This window comes from Oculina patagonica, chromosome 4, assembly GCF_052425735.1.
Source record: "Oculina patagonica isolate OP01 chromosome 4, crgOcupat, whole genome shotgun sequence".
Taxonomy (NCBI): Eukaryota; Metazoa; Cnidaria; class Anthozoa; order Scleractinia; family Oculinidae; genus Oculina; species Oculina patagonica.
The window spans coordinates 723,219-746,970 of NC_135761.1; the positions used below are offsets into that span (position 1 = coordinate 723,219).

Here is a 23,752-nt window from a genome sequence, read left to right on the forward strand (position 1 = left end):
CCTTTATATGGTCAAACAAATCACGTGACGTAAGGACGGAAATGACGTCATAATATCGATATGGATATCGAGAAAAAAGGCAAATATCGTATCGTTTTGAAAAACCTGTATCGGCCCATCCTTACATTGGAGACGGGTCTGAACTAAATACTTCATGTATGGGACCACAGTGTTGCCCACGGTTTTGGGTCCAACAAAAGTGACCGTAGGTGATATGGTAAACGTAGGTAAAATAGTGTGAACATATGATATGGTGAATATGGGCAAAATATTTATGGTAAAGGAGGGTAAGCTAGGCAGGGTAAACCAAGTGTGTTATGGTATAATTGGATACACTCTATGATCCCATACATGAGGCTCCTATCGCAAAGTGTATTCATGGGGGGCAGATGCAGGTGAGACAAATAATTAACAATTATCCTGCGAAATTGCGCGGAATATCGCCTGATACTTAGCCACCGTGGCCGTAGGCCGAGTTGGCTAAAATCAGACGATATTCCGCAAGATTGAGCAGGATCATTGATTTATTATTCAACAAATTGTCAACGAAACACATCTTGCACATAGAAAAACTGTAATTAATTATGCAGCGCTTTACATGATTTCAGACGAATCTTCGCAACCTATGAATATCGCAGGGTATCTGTTATGTACGAATAACAGATATGGTTAACATTTTGACCATATTTGGGCAGCGCACGCATATGTTGAATAATAATGAGGCAAATTCCGGTCACTGAGACCAGACTAAGACTCACCTTGCCACAGGGCTTTTAATTAGGTAACTGGCATACACTGGGCATGTTGTCAACGGTAATAGTACTTCTGATTGATCAGGCCAGATGCAAATCAATAGACAGGGGTGGTGGAGCTGGAGGAGCTTAAGCCCACCCCCACCCAAAAAAAAAAATCCAAAAAAATGAAGACTTCTTAGAAAAGAGTTTCTTAAACCCCCACTTCAGGTCACTAGTGAGCCCCCCACAAATTATGGGAAAAATGTTCTGCTGTCCCTGAAAGACCCAGCAAGTTAAGAAATGCCTGAGCATTGTCTGTGGAGGGGAACAGGGGGTCTGAACCTCGTGCCTCCCCTGCCTTTTACTCCCGCTTCCCATATTTTTTACTCCTGCCTCCCGCCCCTTTCTGTAGCTGTTCTCTCCTCTTTTTCCCATATCTATTGCAAATATAATGAAAATATTATGTTGCAAAATTTTACCCGATTTCTCCCAGTTCCCGCCACCTTAGGAATCCCACTTCCAGCCCTCTCTTCTCCCGTTTCCCGCCTCTTTTCTCCCGGGATCCTGCCCCCCTGTCCCCACCACATGTCTGCCTGAGCAAAAAGCAATGGATCACCACTCTGTAAGACAAAACTTCACCAGGCCTCATTAGAGACAAGACTAATCAAGACAATGACAGAGGCAGTATGGTTGGAGATCACTGCTTTGGCCCATGCAGGGAAGGGTGGAAACACCTGAGAGTGCATGGGTGGCTACTATAGAAACAGACTTCAAACCTCACCCCCAAACTAACTACTTTAAGGTTACTATTGTTAGCGGCTATAAATTTAGTGATTTTAGCGAGTTCAGCTAAAATTGCTAAATTAAGTGCTTGCTAAAATTTGTCTCGGTCAAATTTAATACCCGTTAAAATTTAAGTATCTCCCCTCCCACCCCAAAGGGGAACAAAATAAGCATAGTCGACTTGAAAAATTCTTTTAAAAATAGATGCCGGTAAATATTTCTTTCTGGCAATGCGATTGTTCGCTCAATTTCAAGTGGGTTTGTTCTTTTACTTAACATTTATTTCCATTTTAGCTTTATGTATTTACATAATATTACTAACTTTTAAATTTTTCGGAAAATCGCTAAATTAAACAGTCGCTAAATCTTGCTCTGAAAAAATCGCTTAAATTAGAAGCCGCTAAAAATAGTAACCTAAGGTATTTTCGACTATTGAAATATAAAACAGAGATCTTGATCTTGATAACCAGTTTAATCAAAAATAAAACAGTGTGAATTTTTTTATGTATTCTACATTAACAAAATTACAAAAAGAGAAAGAAACTTGTGATAATTGCAAACCTGGTTTGCATTATCTACACACCTACAGTGTACTTGACTTTGTTCACGGTAAACAATTTCAAACTTGGCAACAACTCTTTTGTTTGGTAAAAAAAAAACATTTACACTCCATTATATTCTCTTTAAACTTACAACTTTTGTACGGCTGTGTGCGTGGCAATACAGGCTTACCTTTACACTCTTGTGTAACTTTCAGTGATTTGAAGAGTGCACGGAATACATTTGTATTGTTCACAATTTGTGTGTATGAACAAAAAGAAACCTGCAGGTTTCAAATGCTGACTTACTGTCTGCTTTCTGCTAGTTTCTGGGGTCAAAAATTTCATGTCTTTTGTCGTTAACATGTTTTATGTGGTTTGATTGGGTAATTATTTGTTAAACCTTTAAGATTTAAATTATGGCTACATTCCCACCTTCCCCTCAGTCAGATCATAGTTGAATATTGGCCTTATTCCAAATAAATACACTACAAAAAATTTAATAGGCCCCTTATAGAAGACCTTGCCAATAAACATTGCTATTTGTAAATTACAACTGCAGTAATTACTGGCTGAATAAATTTCCTCCCGTAGTCATCAGTGCTGGATTCTTCATTCAAAAAATCCACTACCTCTTTGTAAAAGGCTTTATCAGCCGTCGCTCGAAACTTTTGCTTGTGGGTTAAAAAGTCGAGGAGAGAGCTGCCTACTTTTGATGACTCATCAAAACAGCTACTTATGTCTACACTGTAGTTTGTTCTCCATAATTCCTCGTACTTCCACTTGTTTTTCTCAGCAATATTAACAAGATCTACTTCAGTGTAAAACTTCTGAATGGCGCCCAAGTCAACTTTACCGCTTAGCTTTCTTGAAAGCTTTGGGAAAAACGAGTCTTCAGGTCCCACTGTACAAAATATGGCCCCACCACAAGAAAGCATCTGATAGCACCTGTTAAGAGATGTTTCAGCGTCCATGTAGTACAGAGATGCAACAAAATGAATCATGTCGAAGCTCTCAATTTTGGAAAAAGACTCAGTGAAATTCTCGAAGGTCATCTCATGCCATTCGAACGAAACATCAGCCAAACTTTTCAGTGGCTCTGGTAAAGAAGACACGGATGTCTTGAACTCTTTCATCAGCGTCTCATTTGGTTCAATTATAACAGAATGGATGACTGGTCTCTTTGTCTGAGATGATCCAATCGCTGTTGCAACAGCAGAGAGAATTCTGAGGTCACTGTCTCCTTGGCCACTGCCAACTCCAAGAACACGGTACACAGGGCTTAGCTTGAGGCCATCTTTGGTAATATTCGTTATCACATGAGAAGTGACCCCTTGTACAAAGTCTGTCAACGTTTTCTTTACTGGTGATTTGTCTACAAATGCGTTCGCTGCAGTGAGATATGAATCTTCTGGGGCCTCTTCTACTGCTGAAGGATCCATAATTTTTGGAGACACTGCAGGTAGTCAGTGAAGAAGGGCCGATACTCGATACCAAATATTCGATACACCGATATTTTGACAATATTGAGGAGTATCGATACTTTCAAAACATATTGCACTTTCGATACGTTTTCGATACTGCACACGTGACCTGAGCCTGCGGTCTTATGGTCAGCACCTAAGGTTTAAAAATGCAATTATGCGCAAACAAATATTGATTTTCTTGACAATATTTGAATTTTTCTATTGCCTTGGCCTTGCCTTGATCTAGTCCACAGTGAAACAAAAAGAGCAAAAATCAACATTCATTGCTAACATATAATGTCAAACAAATAACGTGACTTGCTAATGACCTCAGGACGGAAATGACGTCATAATATCGATATCGAGAAAACAGGCAAATATCGTATCGATATCGTATCGTTTTGAAAAACTTGTATCGGCCCATCTTTAGACTACTAGTCAGAAAGGGTTGAGAGCCGTTAACAGTAGGTATTTCATGTATGGATCACGGTGTACCCCAGCGGAAATGAGATGAGGTTGACTGACCTCCCCATCTCCCCGTGGAGGCTACCCCAAGGTCTAACCCCTAACCCTTTCATATACCATTTTGACAGAAAAGGTACCCCTTTTGTATACTTTTTATTGAAAAAAGGTACCCCTTTCACATGCCTCCTTGAAAACACTGCATCCCTTTTCTATACCCTTGGAAAAATACAGCCACAAGGTGCATCTGTTCAAAATATGTTAATCAAATGCCCTTTTAAAACTAAATGACAGATTTCCCTACCCTTTCATATACTTCAAATTTCAGTTTGAGTACCCACAATCTCAAAAACTATCATCAGTTGAGATTTTATTAGAACCACATAACTTTTTTCATTTTGAACTTCAAGCCCTTTGCCTTGATTTGCCTTTGGGTAAAATAGTTAACTACTCTGAAAAAGCCCTCATGGCCTTTACGGTTTGGAAAAAAAAAAAACAGTTTTACCAAAAGAGGTCAACACTTCTACTTTGAAACCTTCCTAGCCTTTCTAAAAGATAAACTATCTATCGAAAAAAAGTAATTCAAAGTCTCAAATTCAACTCTTAAATTTTTATTTAGCTGAAATTCTGTAAGGCACTTTATTTTATTTTATTTTTTCCGCCTTCTTTTTACTGCAATCAGTTTTTGTATTCATGTTGAAGTCACTTTTTTACCTCTTTTTTTTTCATTTTGTTACTTATCGTCTTAAATGTATAGCATCTTTGTCTGTGAATAACATAATGTTTGAAAGGACACGAACTTTAGCAGAAAAAGAATTAAATTAAGCAAGCACTATATATATAAAGCATTGTTAACAAGCACTGTAACTATTATTTTATTAAGTATCTGTATTGTATTTTAAGTTCAGTTTTGTGAGTAACAACATTGTATGTAGCCGTCTTTTTATTTTTCTTCTTTGTTTGCAATAAACTATTAAAAAAAAGGTCAATTATGGACTCCGACTACCAATGAAACAGTTTGAATTCTTGAATAATTTATTAATATGTATTGTACATCATTTATTTACATATTTACAAATTAGAGTTGCACTGATAAAATTGAATTTACATGTCAATTTCACGTCTTTAACTGCCTTTCTTTGATCTTCTGATATTCGTCAATTTCTTTGGGAAAATGCTTTGACAGTTCTTCTTCCAAGAGTGACTTGAAATTCTGCAAATTGTGAATAAAAACATATTATAAAAGCAAATTTGGGTGTGGTGCATGTGAGTTTTTCTTGTCCAAAGATAACGCAATTAACTCGAACAACAAAGCAACCATTAAACACTTGGCCAATAGCTGTAGCTGCAATAGTTCTTTGATTGTGAATTCAGCATACATGTGAATGTATGGTATGATTGATTAATTTTACAGGCCATATTCTGCAGTATGGCCCACTTCTGGTATATTTGACTTGAAACACTTTTTGATGAGTAAGTGATGTTATAAACAAGTTATTAACTTGTTTACATTTTGGTCCATATTGTAAGATAGGCATTCTCTTGTTCTTTACGCTGATTTATATATGGCCCACACACTCTGTGCCTGTGCCTGGACCACAAATGGACAGGAAAAAACTTGGTCAATATTTTAAATTATAATTTCACAACTAAGACAGTTGAGAGGGCTGATAACTAAAAGAAGCCAATCAAAGGGCTTGATTGTGGGCCCAAAATTTTCTTAGTATCTGCTTCTGCAATTATAAAGTTGTGTTTCAGCAACTTACTAACTAAACTTGCTCGAAACCAAACTAAGAGAATATCTGCCGCAGTCTTTTCTGAAGACCTTTACAGCGCGACGCGCCTTACCGTGGCCACCCAACAAACTTTTTTTACAAGTGTGATCTCGTAATATTATTATTTGTTTGGCGAACATGCCTCCTTGCAAAGTTGAATACGGCCAAATAGATACTTGTTACATCGTATTTATCAACAAAACGCAGTGAAAACGTAAAATATTACAAGATGACACTTGTAAAAAAGTTTGTTGCGTGGCCACGGTAAGGCGCGTCGCGCTGTAATAGTCCAGTCATTTTACTACAAATAATGGGTCAACCTGCAACTAATTGCAACAGAAGAAATTCCAACGGTTTTTGAATGAGAAACTTATCGTTAATATCATATCAAAAGTCCCAGAAAATCCCGGCAGGGAAAGTCATTGAAAAACGGGTTTTTTAGAAGCTCCGAGACACGTTTTTAGAGATGCACGGAAACGAGGCTGAATAAAGCTTTTCCAAAAATGCACGTGTTTATGTCTTAAAAGTAAAAAATACAACAAAATTTGAAACGATATCTCAATTGGAATTTTAGAAATCAAGTTAATTTGTGATATTTCATCTGTACACAGCTTTAATTTTATGTCTATTTTAGTTGCTTGCCGCGTAAAAAGTCGCAACCCTAGCCTGTGTATGGACTGAATGACATTAGGTAAAGTTGGCTTTTTTATCTGGAGCGACTTTTTATTTTTTTATTTTTTAATGAAACTTGTTGAACTGTTTAAACCTTTCTTCAAAAATAGTGATACAATTTAAGGAAGCTTAATTTTCGCGTGGAAAGAGAAATAAAAGCGTGAGTTGGCGTGAGATCGAAGTTTTTAACTCGGAGGCGTGTATGAGACTCACACCCAAGGCGGGTGAGTTCGCAGGTATAGTGTGCTGTGTTTGACGCCTGCAAAAATTTTAATCTCCATCGAACAAAATGGCTTAAGAACTTCAATGTTCTGTGCTCCGACCAGGTAAGTGTATTCTGACTTCTCTTCAAGAGTAGTTTTTTCTTTCAAAATGGAGAAGTTTCCCTTTGCTGACTCATAGTGTATCGCATCCAATGCACTGTTTCTAAAGCGATTCTAACGAGTTTTCTGCGGCTACAGTATTTCTTTGAGTCTTTCGACGCAGTTGAAATGCGACGTATTACATTCTGGTTTCAAAAATATTTACTAAAAAGCGAGATCACTGCATACAACGCTGCAGTGAGTTAAAATAAGAACAACGTTATCCTTTCTTCTACTTATAAAGAATGATATGTTTCCGAAAGGTTCTAAACCCGATTGCTGAAATTTATTGGGCGAAACATAGAGCGTCTATGATTCTATTGCACGTTTGACACAGTCTAATTTGTATCCTGGTTATTTTTAGACCAGCAAGAGCCTAAAATGGATGAAATGTGTTGTGCAATTTGTCAAAAATAGTATCTCTCCGTCTGAAGGGAAGTGAAGGTATAAACCGCGCAAGCGCAGAGCGCAATGAGATCCAAACTATTCCCGGTCAAAAGGTATACAAGGCATGTTGCCGCACGTTTTGCCACCCTAGTAACAAGAAATTGCAAGCTCAAGTAAACTTCGTTCATTGGATCGCAAGACTGAAAAATTCTTTAGCTTTAAAACTGACTGTTTCTACTGTGGTAACAAAATTGATTTTGAGAAGCAAAAGGGAAAGCCAGGAGAGGTGTTCCGTGTGACAACCCTCGAGACAAGAGAGACTGTCCTAGACACATGTTCTGGAAGGGGGATTCTTGGGCTGAAGTGGTACAGGCGAGAATTTTAAATGTCTATGATTTGCCGGCCACCGGTGCTGTTTACCATCAGCCATGCAGCGTCAACTTCAGGACCGAAAACCAAATGCCAAAAGCATTCAGTGCCTCAGATCAGCTGGATAGTAAGAAAAGAAAAAAACGAAGCTTTTATCAAAGTGGTGAACTTTCATAATTACTGTCATGGATCTAATGGAGGAATATCTTGGTGACTCAGCTACTGTCGCATATAGCCACACCCATACGAAGGCAAGACTTCAGGAACACTTTGGCGATCAGAATATTATAACCGAGATCAACAAAACCCAAATGGTGTAACATTTAGAAGTACTGCATCAGCTATTCTGCACGAATTTCACTCACTGCAAAAGGAAGTTGATCTGGTTTCGGAAAAATTAAGTATTATCAGAACTCGGCTGCCTCAAGGTTGATTAAGAATGACATCAAATTGCTTAAAACATCTAACGAAGTCTTCCCTTCAATCCAAACAGAAGCTGAGGAAAACGTTGACTTCCTTCCAGCCACATTAAAGATGCTTTTGGAGGGTATTCTGGTTGGTAAAGATAACGTGAAGTTAGCATCAATTGGACAGGCTATTGTTCAGACGGCGCGACCTAGAGTGATTCTTGCGCCTTTACAAGTTGGTTTAGCAGTGCAGCTTCATCACAACTTTGCATCGAGATTTCAAATAGACACCCTTCATCGCCATGGCTTCTGTTCTTCGTACCAAGAGGTACAGCTGTTTGATCAAAATGCTGCATTGGACCAGGGAACTGATATGCCAGATTATGACGGAGAGTTTTTTTTTTTTTTTTTTTTTTTTTTGGGGAACATAATTATGTGGACCAAAGTTTAATCTGCGAACCCTTGGCATGGGCATGATTTGTATCATCACTCCTGGTACTAACCGAAAAAGAAGTGTCCCGAGACTAAGTCCTCAAGACATCTCAGCAGCTGGAAAAGTTGGCCTACGCCCGCCATCTGAGCCAAGGCAATCACAAGTGGAAATAGAGTACAATGACGTAGTTGTTGCAAGAGTAATAGATCCCACAGCGAATTTGGACATACTTTGGAAGACTTTTTTGCTGTTTAACACCACACGCCCAGCATGGGCTGGAATGATGCCAGCTTTCCACCTGGGTAGCCATCAGGGGAAGTCATCAATAACATTTCTATCGATGATCGACCTGAACCCAAGTGAAGTCACATGTATTTCCTCCACTCTGAAAACATGCGCGTCGCCACAACATCCCTAACCCCATCAAGATTTCGATGATAGCGATGATGACGGTGATTGACACAAGAGCTGGAAGAAACTGTGAAATTCGTTTTCATTTCATAAACGATGTTCTTTTAGAATATTTCACCATTGTGAAAGATATATTTATTTGTTGGCTCGCTTGCAAATTTTTGTGCGATCCATAAAAGGATAATAAACTATCGCACTACCATTTTTGGTGTAGACCGATTCGCTTCACAATTGAAAATTTAAATATAATGAGATTTATTTTGCTTATTGAATACTTTTTGATTAATTTTTCCTCTGGATGAAAGTTTTCAAGCATATTTAAAGTATATTTCATGGTTTTCTGATGAAATAAATGAAATTCTGGCCATAAACAAGCATAATAACAGAACTTCTGTTTTTGAGCCTCGTTTTCATGTTACGCAAAAGCACGACTTAGAATCCGTTAAATTTTCGAGATGTTCCCATGCATGGATCCTTTGGGACTTTTAGTATGTTGATCTAGGGACATATTCGAAATGATTTTCGGTCAGAAAGCTTCTGTTGCAATTAGTTGCAGGTCCAACCACAAAATGACTGGACTATAATAACACTGATATTCTTCCAGTATGGCCCTTACACTATGGGCAACAAACTTGGTAAATATAAAGTATGTATTTACTTGATATATCTTACCTTGTAGGCATCTATTTTTCCATTCACTTGCTGATTTTTTTCAAGCGCTTTCTCAAGGCAGTCTTTTGTATACAACTGAGGATTCCTTCCCTGATCTATGTACCTGTAGACATAGGATGTTATTTCAATCAATGTAACACAAGGGCCAAGAATTTAGCTAGCATTACACAGAACTGTAAATGGGTATTGACAGATTGATGAGTTAACCTTACTAAATTATGACAGGAGTATTACATGTAATTTTTTGTTTTGATTAGGAGAGGTATTCTTCATTATTTTTAACTTAACTGTGCTTTTCAATAACATGGGAACTCTGCTTATTTCAAAAGTTGCAATTTTCTCACATCATCCAATCGCACCTTTCAGGAAACAAATGTTTGAAGGTTCAAAAGGTTGCACCTGTGTGTTATAAGGGGGTGCTTACGGTATACCGTACCTTTAGCAAAGAAAAACGGAATTTTTGGTCGGAATGCAAATGGTAAGGTTAATCTGGGAAATTTATTTAATAGTGGACAACCTTCAGAGTTTGTCCTGCAATTCCAGTTGAAACGAACCAACTGGAATTCCTTTAAACCCCATTCAAATGTAAATTTAATTTCAGCGAAAAACTCCAAAAATAAGCATCATTATTCGCATTTGAGTTGACTTTCACACACTTCGGCAATGTTTGAAAATCGTCAGGACATCTTGGTACTCTTCGTCAATGCTAGAAAGTTGTTGGAATGTCTTTGGAAACTTCCAGAAATAGTCGAAATATCTTTGGAAAGCCTGAGATGGTAATTTCATGTATTTGACTTACAAAAGGTTGGCAAGGTATACCATACCATCTGCAAGTTTTTTATCTGTTAGAAAGAACATGTCAGAAATGTCCATACCATTTTCGCGGTTCCCAAGTTCCAGTCTCCCATCAATGGAAAACAAACCAAATAACAAAATGGTAAGTGCTGTCTCTTTTAGTTGGTTTGGCAATTTTGAAAAAAACCCTACCATTTTTCAATGGTCATCCCATCCGGTTTTCTTCCAACAAATTTTAAGCACCCAGGGTTTAAAATTTGTGACAGACACTGTGATCAACTTGCAATACCCATACACTGGGCTGCAAATAATTTTTTTCACTTGAAAGGACATATGTCCTACCAAGACACCATCTTGGTGGGACAAAACAAAATTGTGGTCAGACAGATTTTTATTCATCATTGTTGTAAAATGATTAACAATTCCATTTCCGAGTTACTCTTTGCCTCCGTTTCAAAATGAGTCTAGGGGCGAAACCATTCATATGAAAATGATTTTCACCTACATGTCCATTTTCATGCAAATCAAACTCATTTTCATTTGAATGGTTTCGCACGTAGACTCGTTTTGAAACAGAGGCAATGGGTAACTTGGAAATGGCCTATTGTCCGGACAATATGTCCCACCACACCTGGGATTTCCTTGGACATGAACAAATTTTGGTCAGCCAATGTCCGATGACCAACTCAGTTAATTGCAGCCCTGCATACAGCTGGTGACCCAAGCCAGACTTATTACTTACTCAAACACTTCCAAGGGAACCTCTACATCTTGAACATGTGCTTTACACTTCTCAATTTCCCTCAGGTTGTCTATCATTGAATTTCTGAGGAATAAAAAAAGGATTGTTTACCTACGCAGACATATTCAAGTGACTGAAAGCGGACATTTTTATCGTTACTGAACTGTAGGAGATCATTCTTCATCAAGTATTTAAGCTCAAATTATTAAAATGACCATGATTTGGGTTCTCCCGATGCTACATAAATAAGCTTTTATTAACACTTACACTTAAGAAGACATAACTACAGTTCAACCTCGATATAACGAAGGGCCAAGGGACTGGCAAAATATGTTCGCTATAACGAGGTTTCGTTATATCGAGGTTCTTTTCCATATTATTGCTATTATTGGGGCGAAGAATATCGTTCGTTATATCGAGGACTTCGCTATATAGAGGCTCGTTAAATCGAGGTTTCACTGTAACACACATTTTTAGCGAGACTTATGGTTTTTTGATTTGGAATCCCGATATAAAGTAATCAAAATTTCTTGGATATCAATATTTTCGTGATCTCTAAAACGCTGCGTGACTTTAAGTTATATACATAAGCTTTATACTGCGCGTTATTCGGCCACTTACATTTTCTGATTAAGAACTCCCTGACTTCCAGGTTGAAAATCGCTTACAATGATACCTATCTGTCGTGTCGTTTCTACAAACTGTTCGATTGTTTGCTCCAACAACTCAAACCTTTCTGGAACCTTGTCATCCGCCATCTTGAACTTCCTGTTGTCTGCGTCGACATGGCATTATGGGTAAAATAGACTGGTTCCCACACGGCACGGCGGCTGAACTAATAACAGAGGTGGTATGGGTATAAACACTATAAACGTTTTGCTTTAACTGTCTTTTTCTTCATCTAGGCTAAAGGACTGTTGCCTTGATTAAAAATAATACACCAACTTTTATTTAATTTCGATTTAGATACGGTTGTTTATTTATTTAGTGCACTGGGCTATCACTAAATATGCATCCCCCCCCCCCCCACCTACCTCACTGCTGAGGTAAAGGTAAAGTCTGTGCTGAGCCCAGTGACCCATACTGCTACTCTGCTAGAGCTTATCCAATTTTTTAAGTGTCTAGGAGTATTTCTACTGCCTACTGAATGGGTTGCTTGTCCATTGCAGGGTTACCCCTCCAGCCACACAGGAATTCAAGCTAATGAATCATATGTGATGATTCTTGTGATGATTCACCATTCGTGTGGGATCATAACAAATCATATTATGATGTTATTTTGGCTGACAAAATCATCTCTCAATCACATTCATGGTGCAGTGTGTTCACATTAAATCATCTATGGAATGATAACCCTGATGTCATTTGAGGACATAACATCATTTCTGGAATCATAGTTATGATGTGAAGTATGAATTGGCATCATGTTTATAATCATAACATGATGTCATTTGAGGACATAACATCATTTCTGGAATCATAGTTATGATGTGAAGTATGAATTGGCATCATGTTTATAATCATAACATGATGTCATTTGAGGACATAACATCATTTCTGGAATCATAGTTATGATGTGAAGTATGAATTGGCATCATGTTTATAATCATAACATGATGTCATTTGAGGACATAACATCATTTCTGGAATCATAACTTATAGTTCTTTTAATTGTAAGGTTACAATTAATCAATACCTTTTTGCTAGCTTATATAGGCTGTGCAGTTGCTATGCTTCAATGGTGTGGAATCAGTCACCTTTTTTAAACATATGCATGAGGTTAAGATGGGTGGATAAAATTAAAGGAAAATTGGTTTTTGCATTTCAATGGGAGCTGACTTCATTGTGATCCACAAAAATACAAAAAAGGAATATCCAAATAAAAGAAAAATAACATCCAGCCATCTTGACCGAGCCGCATTGTTGAATAGAGTATCTGTTAATGCAAAAGTGAACTTTTTTTTGTGTCAATGATGCAGGAAATCAATACGGGGGGGGGGGGGGGGGGGAGGGAGGGGGGAGAAAAAAAAAAACAAGATTCCCTTTATAATGCCCTGCCATTTAAAAATTGGAGAAGGAATTTTCAAGAAGCCATCCTTCTATTTTTGAAATCAAGAAATGTTGTGAGGCATAAATTAAAAAGGGAATTTTAATACCACATGTTGCACATCGCCAATACAACTTGTTCCTGTAAATATTACTGTACGTAATTTACATTCAGAGTGTGTTGTTAGAGAGATTCACCCTGGGTTGGTTTTTCGTTGAACAGTATGTCACACAGCGGATAAAAAGATCAATGTAACGTCGTCCCGCGCGCACTTATACCCAACGTTCGCACGCGCTCGTAGTTTAAACTTTTGAACTCTCTAACGGGTCTGTCACTGTGCCCCTGACGAGAATGACAGGCTTTCTGAGTGCTGACTAGCATATTTTTCTTATCAATCTGTGTCGAGAATAATTTTCTTAGTGAGCTCACTAAACTATTGTCTAAGATTGTAAACTCCTTACGTGAAATTTGTAATAGGCTTTTGTTTATAGTCTTCATAAACTCCTTACGTGAAATTTGTATCCATAGAACTGTATATGTTACTTTGTTATTTTTATACATTTTAAACGGCTTGGTTTGTTCCCGGAAAATGGGACTTTCCTGAGGGTGTGTCAAACTTGACACAATTTTAAAAGAACATGGCTCGGCGAGGATGCTTGCGTCGGCGGAAAAATCACTGTTGTGGTCCATTCAAGAACATTGTTTGCGAAGAATCGGCGAAGCAGAAGCACCAAGAATTGCTCCGAGAAAAATACAAACATCTAAGGCTTTGCCGAGAAAAATACGGACATCTGTGGCTTAACCGTTTTATCTCGAAATGAGAGAATTATCGAGGCAAAAAACGCGAGTTTACATTTTTAACCAATATTTTGGTTTCACAAAATATTACATCACTATCATTCCAACACTTTTAACAATTCCCAAAATTAAGGTTTCAATACACTTGTAAAGATCTGATCTTTACAGAAAAACTAAACACTTCAATACACTTGTAAAGATCTGATCTTTACAGAAAAACTAAACACAAAAATAGGTACTGGCCAGTACCTATTTTTAGGGGGTGAGAGGCACTATGAGAGTAGTGGCTTGCCCAAGAACACAGCACAATTACCTTGGCCAGGCCTCGAACCAGTTCCACTGGTCCAGAGTCCAGCACACTAACCATAAGGCCACCGCTTCTCAAGCTACGCTATGGTAAAGTAAAAGTTAAAAATCATAAAATTCTCTATAGCTGGTTCACACTTGCAAGATAAGTAATAACCACAACGTTATTTTTACATACTTGTAAAAATTACAAGTACGAGATGACATGTTCAATTGCAGAAATTCTGAAAAACAATAACACAATAATAATTTTTAATAATAATTAAATAATTTATAGAGCGCCTTTTACATGTACTGATCAAAAGCGCTTTACAGGAATTACACAAGTGAAATAAGTGAAACGAGAGAAATAAGCATAAACACAATCACACGAAAAACGATAAAGTTCCTTTTTTGTGCTTTTTTCGACTTTTTTTGCTTGTTTACAAGCAAAAATAAGGAGAATAGCAGTTATGTGGGGTAATCCTGAACCGGAAGCCAACCGGAAGGAACCACATTCTTGTTAACTCTCAAGGGACTGTTTTAATTTCTCAAGGGAATACTTTCCGCTGTGGGTGATCAAAGCGCGTGACTTGTAAAGTGTCACTCTATAGTTGTGCTTCAGCACTTCCGTTCTTGTAGAAAAAACGTGACTTGTCAAATTTACAAACGTTATACTACAATCAAAAACGTGAGGTTAGCCCAAGTCTTACGTCACATAACCAATTAAGAATGTAAGGGATTCAGCGCTCGAAGGCAGCGAAGTTTAAAGCGATTAAGAACGCAATTTGTACTAGTACAAGTCTTTCACACACTAAAACGTTGCTAATAGTTAACCAAAGGGAACTCATTTCGTGACAATTGATTATTTCTGCTGAGTTTTTTTGTAGCCTGTTGTGAAATTACTTCCGGTGGAAGCAGTAAACGCTAAACGGTTTTGCTTCTGTTCAGAAGTTAATGCATTGCCATTAGAAAAATAAACAGCAACTGTTTTACTGGAAATGTAGTCGTTAGAAATGGCATGTGTGGCCGTAAGGTAAAGAATAACGCGAGGAGAAGCGGTTTTTGGTAATATGCAAATGAAAATTTACTTCTCAATGTGGGGTTAAGATTGCGTGACGAGACAAAAGGTAACTCTGTCGTGCGTAACCTTTATCGAAAACTCTGCATTAAGCCGAGTAGAAATATTTCTAACTCGAAAGGAAACAACTATTTCCATTAAAGGCAAACGTCAAAGTTTACCATTTTTAACCAAGCCAAAGTATATGAGTTGCAAAGCACCCAGCCGTCGCGACTGACAAATACAGCATTTCCTCCGCGAAAATAAAAAAAAATGCTTGCACTGAAAGACGTTTGAATTCTTCCATGATATGTTCGAACAACAATGCCCAGGATAAACCTTATACTCATACTAACTTCATGCAAAAAAGTCGATATCTCGAAGAGATCTTTGATTTCACCTAAGTGCACACTTCCGTTTTCCTGTGCTTATCTCACAAGTGTGAAACAGGCTCAAGGGCTAAGGTTGTAAATACAGTAATTCTTTGGGGGTAGGAGTGGGAAAAATAATGCAATTATTTGGAGTTAAAATCTGGAAATTGCATGGAATCCGTGAAGGGCAAAGACATTTCTTATGGAAGTACATGTTAGAAGTTACTGGTAGCAAATTTTCAATGGATTTCTTAGGGGTTACATGTAGAGCATTTGTATTGAATTTCCAGAGGGATTACAACATTTTTTAAATAGATTTCTTTGGGGATCAAGACATTATAAACAGATTTGTCTAGTGATGGGAGTGGGCTGGGTGCATATTTTACATGCACATCCATTGCAATTAAACTAAACCTCTGTAACAGCCAGGGAACTTATGGATAAATTTGATAAATATGAAGCCAACAGTATTGTACAACTTGCACTTTGTATCATTTACTTTTTATTTAACTGACAATCAATTATCACTTATGTGGCTAACTACCATCTCCAGATTGTTTGCGGTCATCTGGAGATGGAAGCTGAACACAGATTGGGTTTTACAAGTGTTATGCTACTATTTACACCAACTACCAGCTAGGATTCTAACTTTCTTGCAAAAATACTGTTGCATCATAAACCAACAGTATGTGGTTTTATCACACAATTAAGACAGTCACAGAGGCAATAACTAAAATCAGTGAAACAGAACGCTCTATGTACAGCAAATATTGAACTGGGCAGGAATATCACTGGCAAGACCTACATACATTACTGTTCCAGTTCAGCCCTCCCACATGGTGCCTTCATGTTGATCAACACGTAATAACTATATTTGAGATTGCAGCAACATTTCTAAGCTAAGTTCTAAACTGTTAAACAAAGCTTTGTAAAATAATTGGTTCAACAACATGTTTTTGGACATAGCAAGAAACAAAGATTTTTGCCACATTTTTAGCATATTTTATTGACAAGTTAAGAAACGTTACATAAAAATGTAAGTAACAGCTACTTAGAAACAAAGAGTTTGTTTGCAGGATACAAGGAATTTACAATAAAAGCAATACTTGATACAATGTTTATCTTTGGAACAGAAGCAAATCACATGGAATTTGTCCCCTTCAATCAACTTTCATTCTAACTACTGTGCAAAAGAAATAGATGACTAAAGACCCATGAAACACAATCTCATGAAATTACAGCCTACACAGGTAACAATGAAAGTAAACACGAGGCATTACTGTAACTAAAAAAACTAAGCTATATCTTAATGCTAGTAAAAAGAAATGATACAGAATGCTGGCCTTCAGTATACATAACAATCCTATCAATACTACATGGCGCACTGTACAAAACTAACATTGTGTCAGAAACCAAACTCCTGACGTCTTTTCCTGCTGACTGTGCACACTGAATGAACCACAGAGGCTGCAAATAATTTCAATATACAAAAACCTTCAGCCAAATTGTTGAAATTTTGACAATTTAAACATTTCAGTAACAGATCAAACCAGAGAATAAAGAAACTTAATTTTCAAGGGTGTAAAAGAGGATGCTAGTCTAATTGGTTGATGTCATTGGAACATAATGCACCTATCAATGTTAAGCTGCTGGGGGGCCGCCGGGCATGGGCAGGGGATTCGACAGCAATTGTTTGCCCATAGTAGGCAAACCGTTTTCATGGACTTTCCTACAACATTTAATTGAATTTTAGTGACTCTTTTGAACATCCACCAATACCCTGGGGTTGGGCATTGGAACAGAAAGCCTCAGCTTAGTTCAAATGCCTAGCCTATGCCCCCCCCCCCCCCCCCGCCCCAGTGGCTTAACATTGATACATGTAGGTGCATAACACCGTTGAACACACTATACAAGATAATCAAGCTACAATAAATGTTCTAATGTGACATTGCAACAATGGTAGGCCATACTATGTGTGGTAGACAGTTTCCATGGCCCCACAACTATAACGTTAAATACAGATAGCATGCCACTTGCTCTACTTATCAATTTCCAATTGCATGCACTCAAGAATTAAGTATGTAAACAAAATCAATAAAAGACATTACAATCCAAAAAATAGCTTTTATATTATGTCTTCAAGACAAGTCAGCTCTTAATCAGCTTAAAAAACATGTCACGGTGTGTAGTTAGCGGTCCCATGATTGCCTTTTCGATGTGTCTGGGTATGTGACTGCTCCTCCGCCATATCTGCTGTCGCCATAGTAAGATGATGGGTAACTTCTTTGGTAGTCCCTAGAATAGTCACTATCATATGTACTGTAATACCCGTACGATCCTCCAGATCCCCGACTGTACGGAGGGGGATATCCTCCTCTGTAGTAATCGCCGCGATCGTAATACGGATGGTAACGGCTTCTCTCAGGTGGCGGCCCGTAACTACCCCAGCCCCGTGGTGGAGGACCTCGCGAGTATCCTGGTCTGTCCCTCTCCCTCGGGTACGGTGGTCTTCCTTCGCCGCTACCTCTTCCTTTCTTATGTGGAGTGGTCGATAGTAATACTCTTATCACATTCCCTTTCAGTTCGGTTTCGTGGAGCTCTTTGATGGCGTTGTCGGCGTCTTCTTTTTTCTCGAAGTGCACAAATGCATAATTTCGAACTATCGAACTTTCCACAATATTACCGTATTTTTCGAAGGCCTCCTTGAGGTCGTCCTCGCTGCATGATTCCGAGATGTTTCCTACAAACAATTTGGTAGGCATCGGTCGCTTCTTGACGGTATTGTTGCTAAAAATCGAAAGAAAACGACGAAAGTTTGACCAAACACTGATCAACTCACGGTGACAAGATGGCAGCGCACGCGGTCGTGATGAACGACGCGCATGCCTTGGAATCTCATTACCGAACTGTAGCCGACAATTACCGAAGACGTCCGATGCTTCCGAACTTTTGTCGTCCCACTCGCAGATGCAAAATGGCTGCTCCCCTTTTCCTAGGATTTGATTCGAGTACTCAGCAACTAAAGGCTTTAGTTATCAACAATGACTTGAATGTAGTGACTGAGGCTTCCGTGCATTTTGATAGCGACTTACCGGAGTTTAAAACACAAGGCGGCGTTCATCAACAGGAAGATAAACTAACGGTGACCGCACCGACTTTGCTGTGGGTAAAGGCATTTGACATTGTTTTGCAAAGACTGAAAGAAAAGGGGCTAGAGTTTGGATCTATTGCATGTGTTTCCGGAACAGGACAACAACATGGCAGTGTTTATTGGAAAAATGGAGCAAGGGAAACGTTGAAAAACTTGCAAAGTGGAAAATCACTCTATGAGCAACTCCAGGTAACGTAAGCTCTGTTTGGGTGGGGTGGGGTGGGGTGGGAAGATTTTAAATTCGGGCAGACAGGTTAGTATTCAGTATGTTTAGGGTACGTGTATCTCCTGATTAGGCATATTAAACAGAGACTAACAGGCAGGTAAAGCTTGCAGTCAAACCTCTCGTAAGCTTAAGCAGATACCCTTGGGACCAGAAAAAGTGGTTCTCAAATTCCACCTGGCTACCTGCTGCATTCGGCGATCTAGCAGCAGCCTTGGCGATCCACTCAAACAGGTGGAAATTGTGGGAAAGATCATCATGATGTTGGATTGAAAGGAATAGACCATTTCAAGGTTACCGACGCCATTTTGCCGGGGGTGCAAAACTACGGTATGTACTAAAACCAGGAACACTGGAACACAACGGAACACCCCGGAACACCACCGAAAACCGGAACACATCGGAACACCACGGAATACCCCGGAACACCCCGGAACATCCTGGAACACCACGGAACACCGAGAAACGAAATGAAACGAAACGGTTAGCTTTCACTCCGGTTTGCTTGCGGTTAGTTCAACTTTGGATTGCTTGCGGTTAGTTCCACTCGGGTTTGCTTGCGGTTAGTTCAACTCTGGTCTGCTTGCGTTTAGCTTTCACTCAGGTTTGCTTGCGGTTAGCTTTTTTTGTTGGTTAGGTTTCGTTTCGTTTCGGTGGTTTCGTCGTTTCATGTTTTAGTAACTGCCGAAATAAACGAAGCGAAACGAAACGAAACCTAACCAACAAATGTAAGCAAACCTGAGTGAAAGCTAACCGCAAGCAAATCGGAGCGGAACTAACCGCAAGCAAACCGGAGTGAAAGCTATTGCTCATTATGGGTTTTAGTATATGCCGCTAAAATACCGTCAAATTCCTAAAAAATTCTGATAATATTCCAGGGTATTCCGTGGTGTTCCGGTGTTCCGGTGTTCCTGGTTTTTGTACATGCCCAAAACTACTGGGGCAAGTGCAAAAGTTACAGTAAATGTATGGAAAAAATCGGGAGTTTGATGCTCGATAATTTGAGAAAAGATTGACATTCTGCAATTTCTGATTAACCTGGGACGGTTATGTAGATTCAACAGATTTTGCAGTTTCGTTTCTTTTTACAAAGATTATGCCTTCTACTGCTGGGCCCCCAACTGTCCAACTGTCTCATCACTCTCCAGAGACAGCAATGGCTCAGCACAGCAAAATCTTCTGACGTTTTTTATCTATCAAGCAATGTTCATAATTTTTAACAGCCTTAGATAGCAAATTCATTTCCTAAGAACACAGACTTCATTTGAACAAAATGCCTAAAAAGTCACTCAGGATGTTGTTAACCCATTTTGCAAGTGATTAAATTGTTGCTGAGAGTGTTTTTGTCAAATTCAAAATAGGATTCCTTTGCTGTGAATGATTCTCCTATATGGATGGATTCAAGTACAGGAACACAATGCCGTAACTTAGAAGACGCAGTAGGTGGTCCACAAAGCCTCAGTGACATCACAGGATCCAGGGCTTATGAGCGCTTCACAGGAAATCAGATTGCTAAAATTTATCAGACAAAACGTGATGCATACAACAGTTGTGAAAGAATTTCCCTTGTTAGCAGTTTTGCAGCAAGTCTTTTGATTGGTGATTATGCACCAATAGATTTCAGCGATGGATCTGGGATGAACCTAATGAATATTTACAGCAAAACTTGGGAAGACAAATGTCTTGAGGTTAGTAACTGATAGAAACAAACCACTCTTATTAGTATTACTGTGCACTGCCAATCTGAAAAGTGTAACACTTTGATTTGACTTTGACATGGTAATTATGCCATGACCAATCAGATGGTAGATCAAACCATAGGGGTAATTTTATTGGCAGTTCTTGGCCATTAAATTTTTTCTATTATTTGATTAACCCAAAACCGCCACAGTTTGTTACAAATTTGAGTTGAAGATGAAGTATTCAACATGACACAAGCATGGGACAAAGAAAAAATCTGAGTCCCGGACGGGAATCAAACCCATGGCCTCCCAGATTCAAAGTGAACTGATTTTTTTGAACGTCTAAGAGAAACAAAAATTAGTTAGAGAAATCAGGAAGTTCGAGAAATTGGGATTATTTGCTATGGTTAAACTGAGGGAAGGGAACCACTTTTGGCTCAGGTTTTCGGGAGTTTTGAAAAATCAAGGCCTAAGAAATCAGGATTTGGATTTCCACTACACAGGATTTGGATATTCACCTTCCATTTTCAGGCATGTGCACCTAACCTGAAAGAGAAGCTTGGTGACCTAGTTCCATCTTATGAGCTAATTGGATCAATATCACCGTACCTGGTACAGCGATATGGATTTAACTCTGACTGCAAGGTTGTAGCATTCACTGGTGACAATCCTGCTTCTTTAGCAGGCATGAGAGTTGAGGAAGGAGATATTGTCTTCAGTCTGGGTACAAGTGACACGCTCATGTGGGCTTTCAAGACTCCCAAGCCTGCCCTAGAGGGGCACATATTTGTTAATCCAATTGAAGGTATGTATACAGTCATTTGGCATCCTGAAACTGTCGCTAACAAATTAAACTGTTAGATTACTCATGTAATTTTTTAAAATATTTTTCTGTTAATTTTAGACCATACATACATGGCCCTTCTCTGTTTCAAAAATGGATCCCTAACAAGGGAGTCCATAAGGGACTCTTCAGCTGAGGGTTCTTGGGAGATCTTTAACAAGGCTCTGGAGAGCACCAATCGTGGCAATGATGGAAATATTGGCATCTATTTTGAGGCCACAGAAATAACACCATTTGCTGTTGGAACCCATCGCTTTAATGAAAAGGGTGAAAAAGTAGATTCATTTCCAAAGGATGTAGAAGTCAGAGCACTTATTGAAGGACAAATTATGGCCAAGAGAGCTCATGCAGAAGCACTGGGATATTCACTAGGTAAGAAAATTGCGTTTTATTCCTTGAGCCTTATAATTTTTTATATGTTATATTATATCTTCAATTTTTTAGTTTCGATCATAGAAACCTGCATCCATTGTTTAAATAATAATCAGGGCTGTGAGTATACCATATTTATTCGATTAAGCGCCCACCTTGAATAAGCGCCCACTCTAGGTAGGAAAAGTTAATAAGCGCCCAGCCTCAATTAAGCACCCACCCCCCACCTCCCTCATAAAAACACCCTGAGGTGCACAAGAGGAATATTGATTATCACTGAAATTGCGATTGAAATTGACCAGGTACTACTCAAAGACTAAGTTTATTGTAGAAGCTGGTGGAGTCACCCAGTATTGAAATAAAGGCTTGGTACTTAGTATTCTACAAGAACTTTCAAAGAACAGTTAAAGTTTTGCTTTGGTACATCTTATCCCATTTAAATATTATTCATTTTTTTGTTACAAAATAATTTAACTACTTTCTAAAAACGGTGAAGTTTAATAAGCGCTCAGCCTCGAATGTAATGTAATTTATTTACCCACGAACACCAAAGAGCTTAGAGCTCGTGAGACGTGTACGTGCACGAGATCGAAATGGAATTTGTAGTGTGGTTTGTGGAGGAGAAACCGGAGAACCCGGAGAAAACCCCGGAGCAAGGACGAGAACCAACAACAAAGCCCCCACCTCTAATAAGCGCCCACTCTCAAGGTCCAAAAATTTAATAAGCGCCCAGGGCGCTACTTAAATTTTATCTCTGCAACAAAAATTCAAAATTTTAACAAGCAATACTTGATAAGCAACCCATAATCCTGGTGGTTAAAGTTTAAGAAAAAAATAAATGTTAAAAGACTTCTGTGCAAACTTCCTTTATTTTTTGCAGCTAATGATTAATGGCACTTTAGTCACCTGATCAAAAAATATCACTGAGAAACTTGATAAACACAAAATTGACTCCTACAGGGACATTCAAACCTCCAATAATGGCGACCTCTTATTAATAGTGACCATTTCTCCACAATAACCAGGGATCTTTTCCCAGCCCTTGGTCAATTAATACTTTTTTTAATGTATTTTTTTGTAGGCCCAATGACACGCATATTTGCAACAGGTGGTGCATCATCAAATCTAGCCATACTTCAAGTAATCGCTGACGTGTTCAATGCTCCAGTCTACGTCCTTAAAGACACTGCCAATTCGGCTTGTCTGGGATGTGCCTATCGAGCAAAACATGGGCTAGAAAGGGCCGAGCACAAGACATTTTGGGAAGTAGTTAGTGAAGCGCCCCCTTATTTGTTGGTAGCAGACCCATATGCTGACGCTCCTAATGTGTACGATCCACTAACAGCCAGGTACAAGAAGTTGGAAGATAGCACTGTGGACAGTGTTCAACATCAATCCAAGAAACCCAAGCTGGATGCTTAAACTGATATTTTTATTATTATACCCACACATCTAATATATTTTTGGGTTGACTGCATAATAATTATTATATATTTACTTAGTAGTCTAAGAGTATTTTCTACTGAATTTATGGGGCTGACCAAACACGAATGAACCTAAATCAAGTGTGATCACACTCTAAAAACATTTTTCAAACAAACATTTACGTGGACAAAAGTTTGGAGTGCATGTTCCTGACTAGGCATCATGAAGTTGACTCAGTCAGTTTCTAATGACATTTTCAGTGAATTGTTCATTTTGTGCTTTACAGAGTGCAGTCAGGTATTCTGAAAATGGTATTTTCTCCCGGGGGGTTTTCCCCCCCCCCCCCCACTTTTCTCCTCTCTTCTAAACACAGCTTTTTTCAGACAAAAATTCCCTTTTCTGATTATGAAAAATTAATGCAATGTTTTGAGAAAGGTGCGGTGGCCTTTTTGCGGTTTCTGTTTGCGGTGGGGGGGCGCTGTTTT

General features: G+C 38.7%; 4 protein-coding genes across 4 annotated transcripts; 1 reads left to right on the top strand and 3 right to left on the bottom strand.

Annotated features, from left to right (window-relative positions):
* Positions 1 to 1,976: 1,976 nt before the first annotated feature.
* Positions 1,977 to 3,525, bottom strand: LOC144649032 (histamine N-methyltransferase-like). Its single transcript, XM_078508489.1, has one exon. The coding sequence runs from the start codon at positions 3,496 to 3,498 to the stop codon at positions 2,596 to 2,598; it is 903 nt and encodes a 300-aa protein (XP_078364615.1). The 5' UTR covers positions 3,499 to 3,525; the 3' UTR covers positions 1,977 to 2,595.
* A 1,473-nt stretch (positions 3,526 to 4,998) lies between these two features.
* On the bottom strand, positions 4,999 to 11,783 carry LOC144649033 (mediator of RNA polymerase II transcription subunit 10-like). Its single transcript, XM_078508490.1, has 4 exons — positions 11,631 to 11,783; positions 11,010 to 11,093; positions 9,473 to 9,575; positions 4,999 to 5,197 (listed from the first exon to the last, which is right to left on the bottom strand). Exons 1-4 carry the CDS (start codon positions 11,765 to 11,767, stop codon positions 5,102 to 5,104), a joined length of 420 nt encoding a protein of 139 aa, XP_078364616.1. The 5' UTR covers positions 11,768 to 11,783; the 3' UTR covers positions 4,999 to 5,101.
* Positions 11,784 to 16,549: 4,766 nt separating this feature from the next.
* LOC144649035 (RNA binding motif protein, X-linked-like-1) lies at positions 16,550 to 18,447 on the bottom strand. Its single transcript, XM_078508493.1, has one exon. The coding sequence runs from the start codon at positions 18,330 to 18,332 to the stop codon at positions 17,760 to 17,762; it is 573 nt and encodes a 190-aa protein (XP_078364619.1). The 5' UTR covers positions 18,333 to 18,447; the 3' UTR covers positions 16,550 to 17,759.
* Positions 18,404 to 23,590, top strand: LOC144649034 (xylulose kinase-like). The gene is made up of 5 exons (XM_078508491.1): positions 18,404 to 18,910; positions 20,306 to 20,632; positions 21,158 to 21,431; positions 21,531 to 21,842; positions 22,924 to 23,590. Exons 1-5 carry the CDS (start codon positions 18,419 to 18,421, stop codon positions 23,262 to 23,264), a joined length of 1,746 nt encoding a protein of 581 aa, XP_078364617.1. The 5' UTR covers positions 18,404 to 18,418; the 3' UTR covers positions 23,265 to 23,590.
* The last annotated feature ends 162 nt before the right edge of the window (positions 23,591 to 23,752 follow it).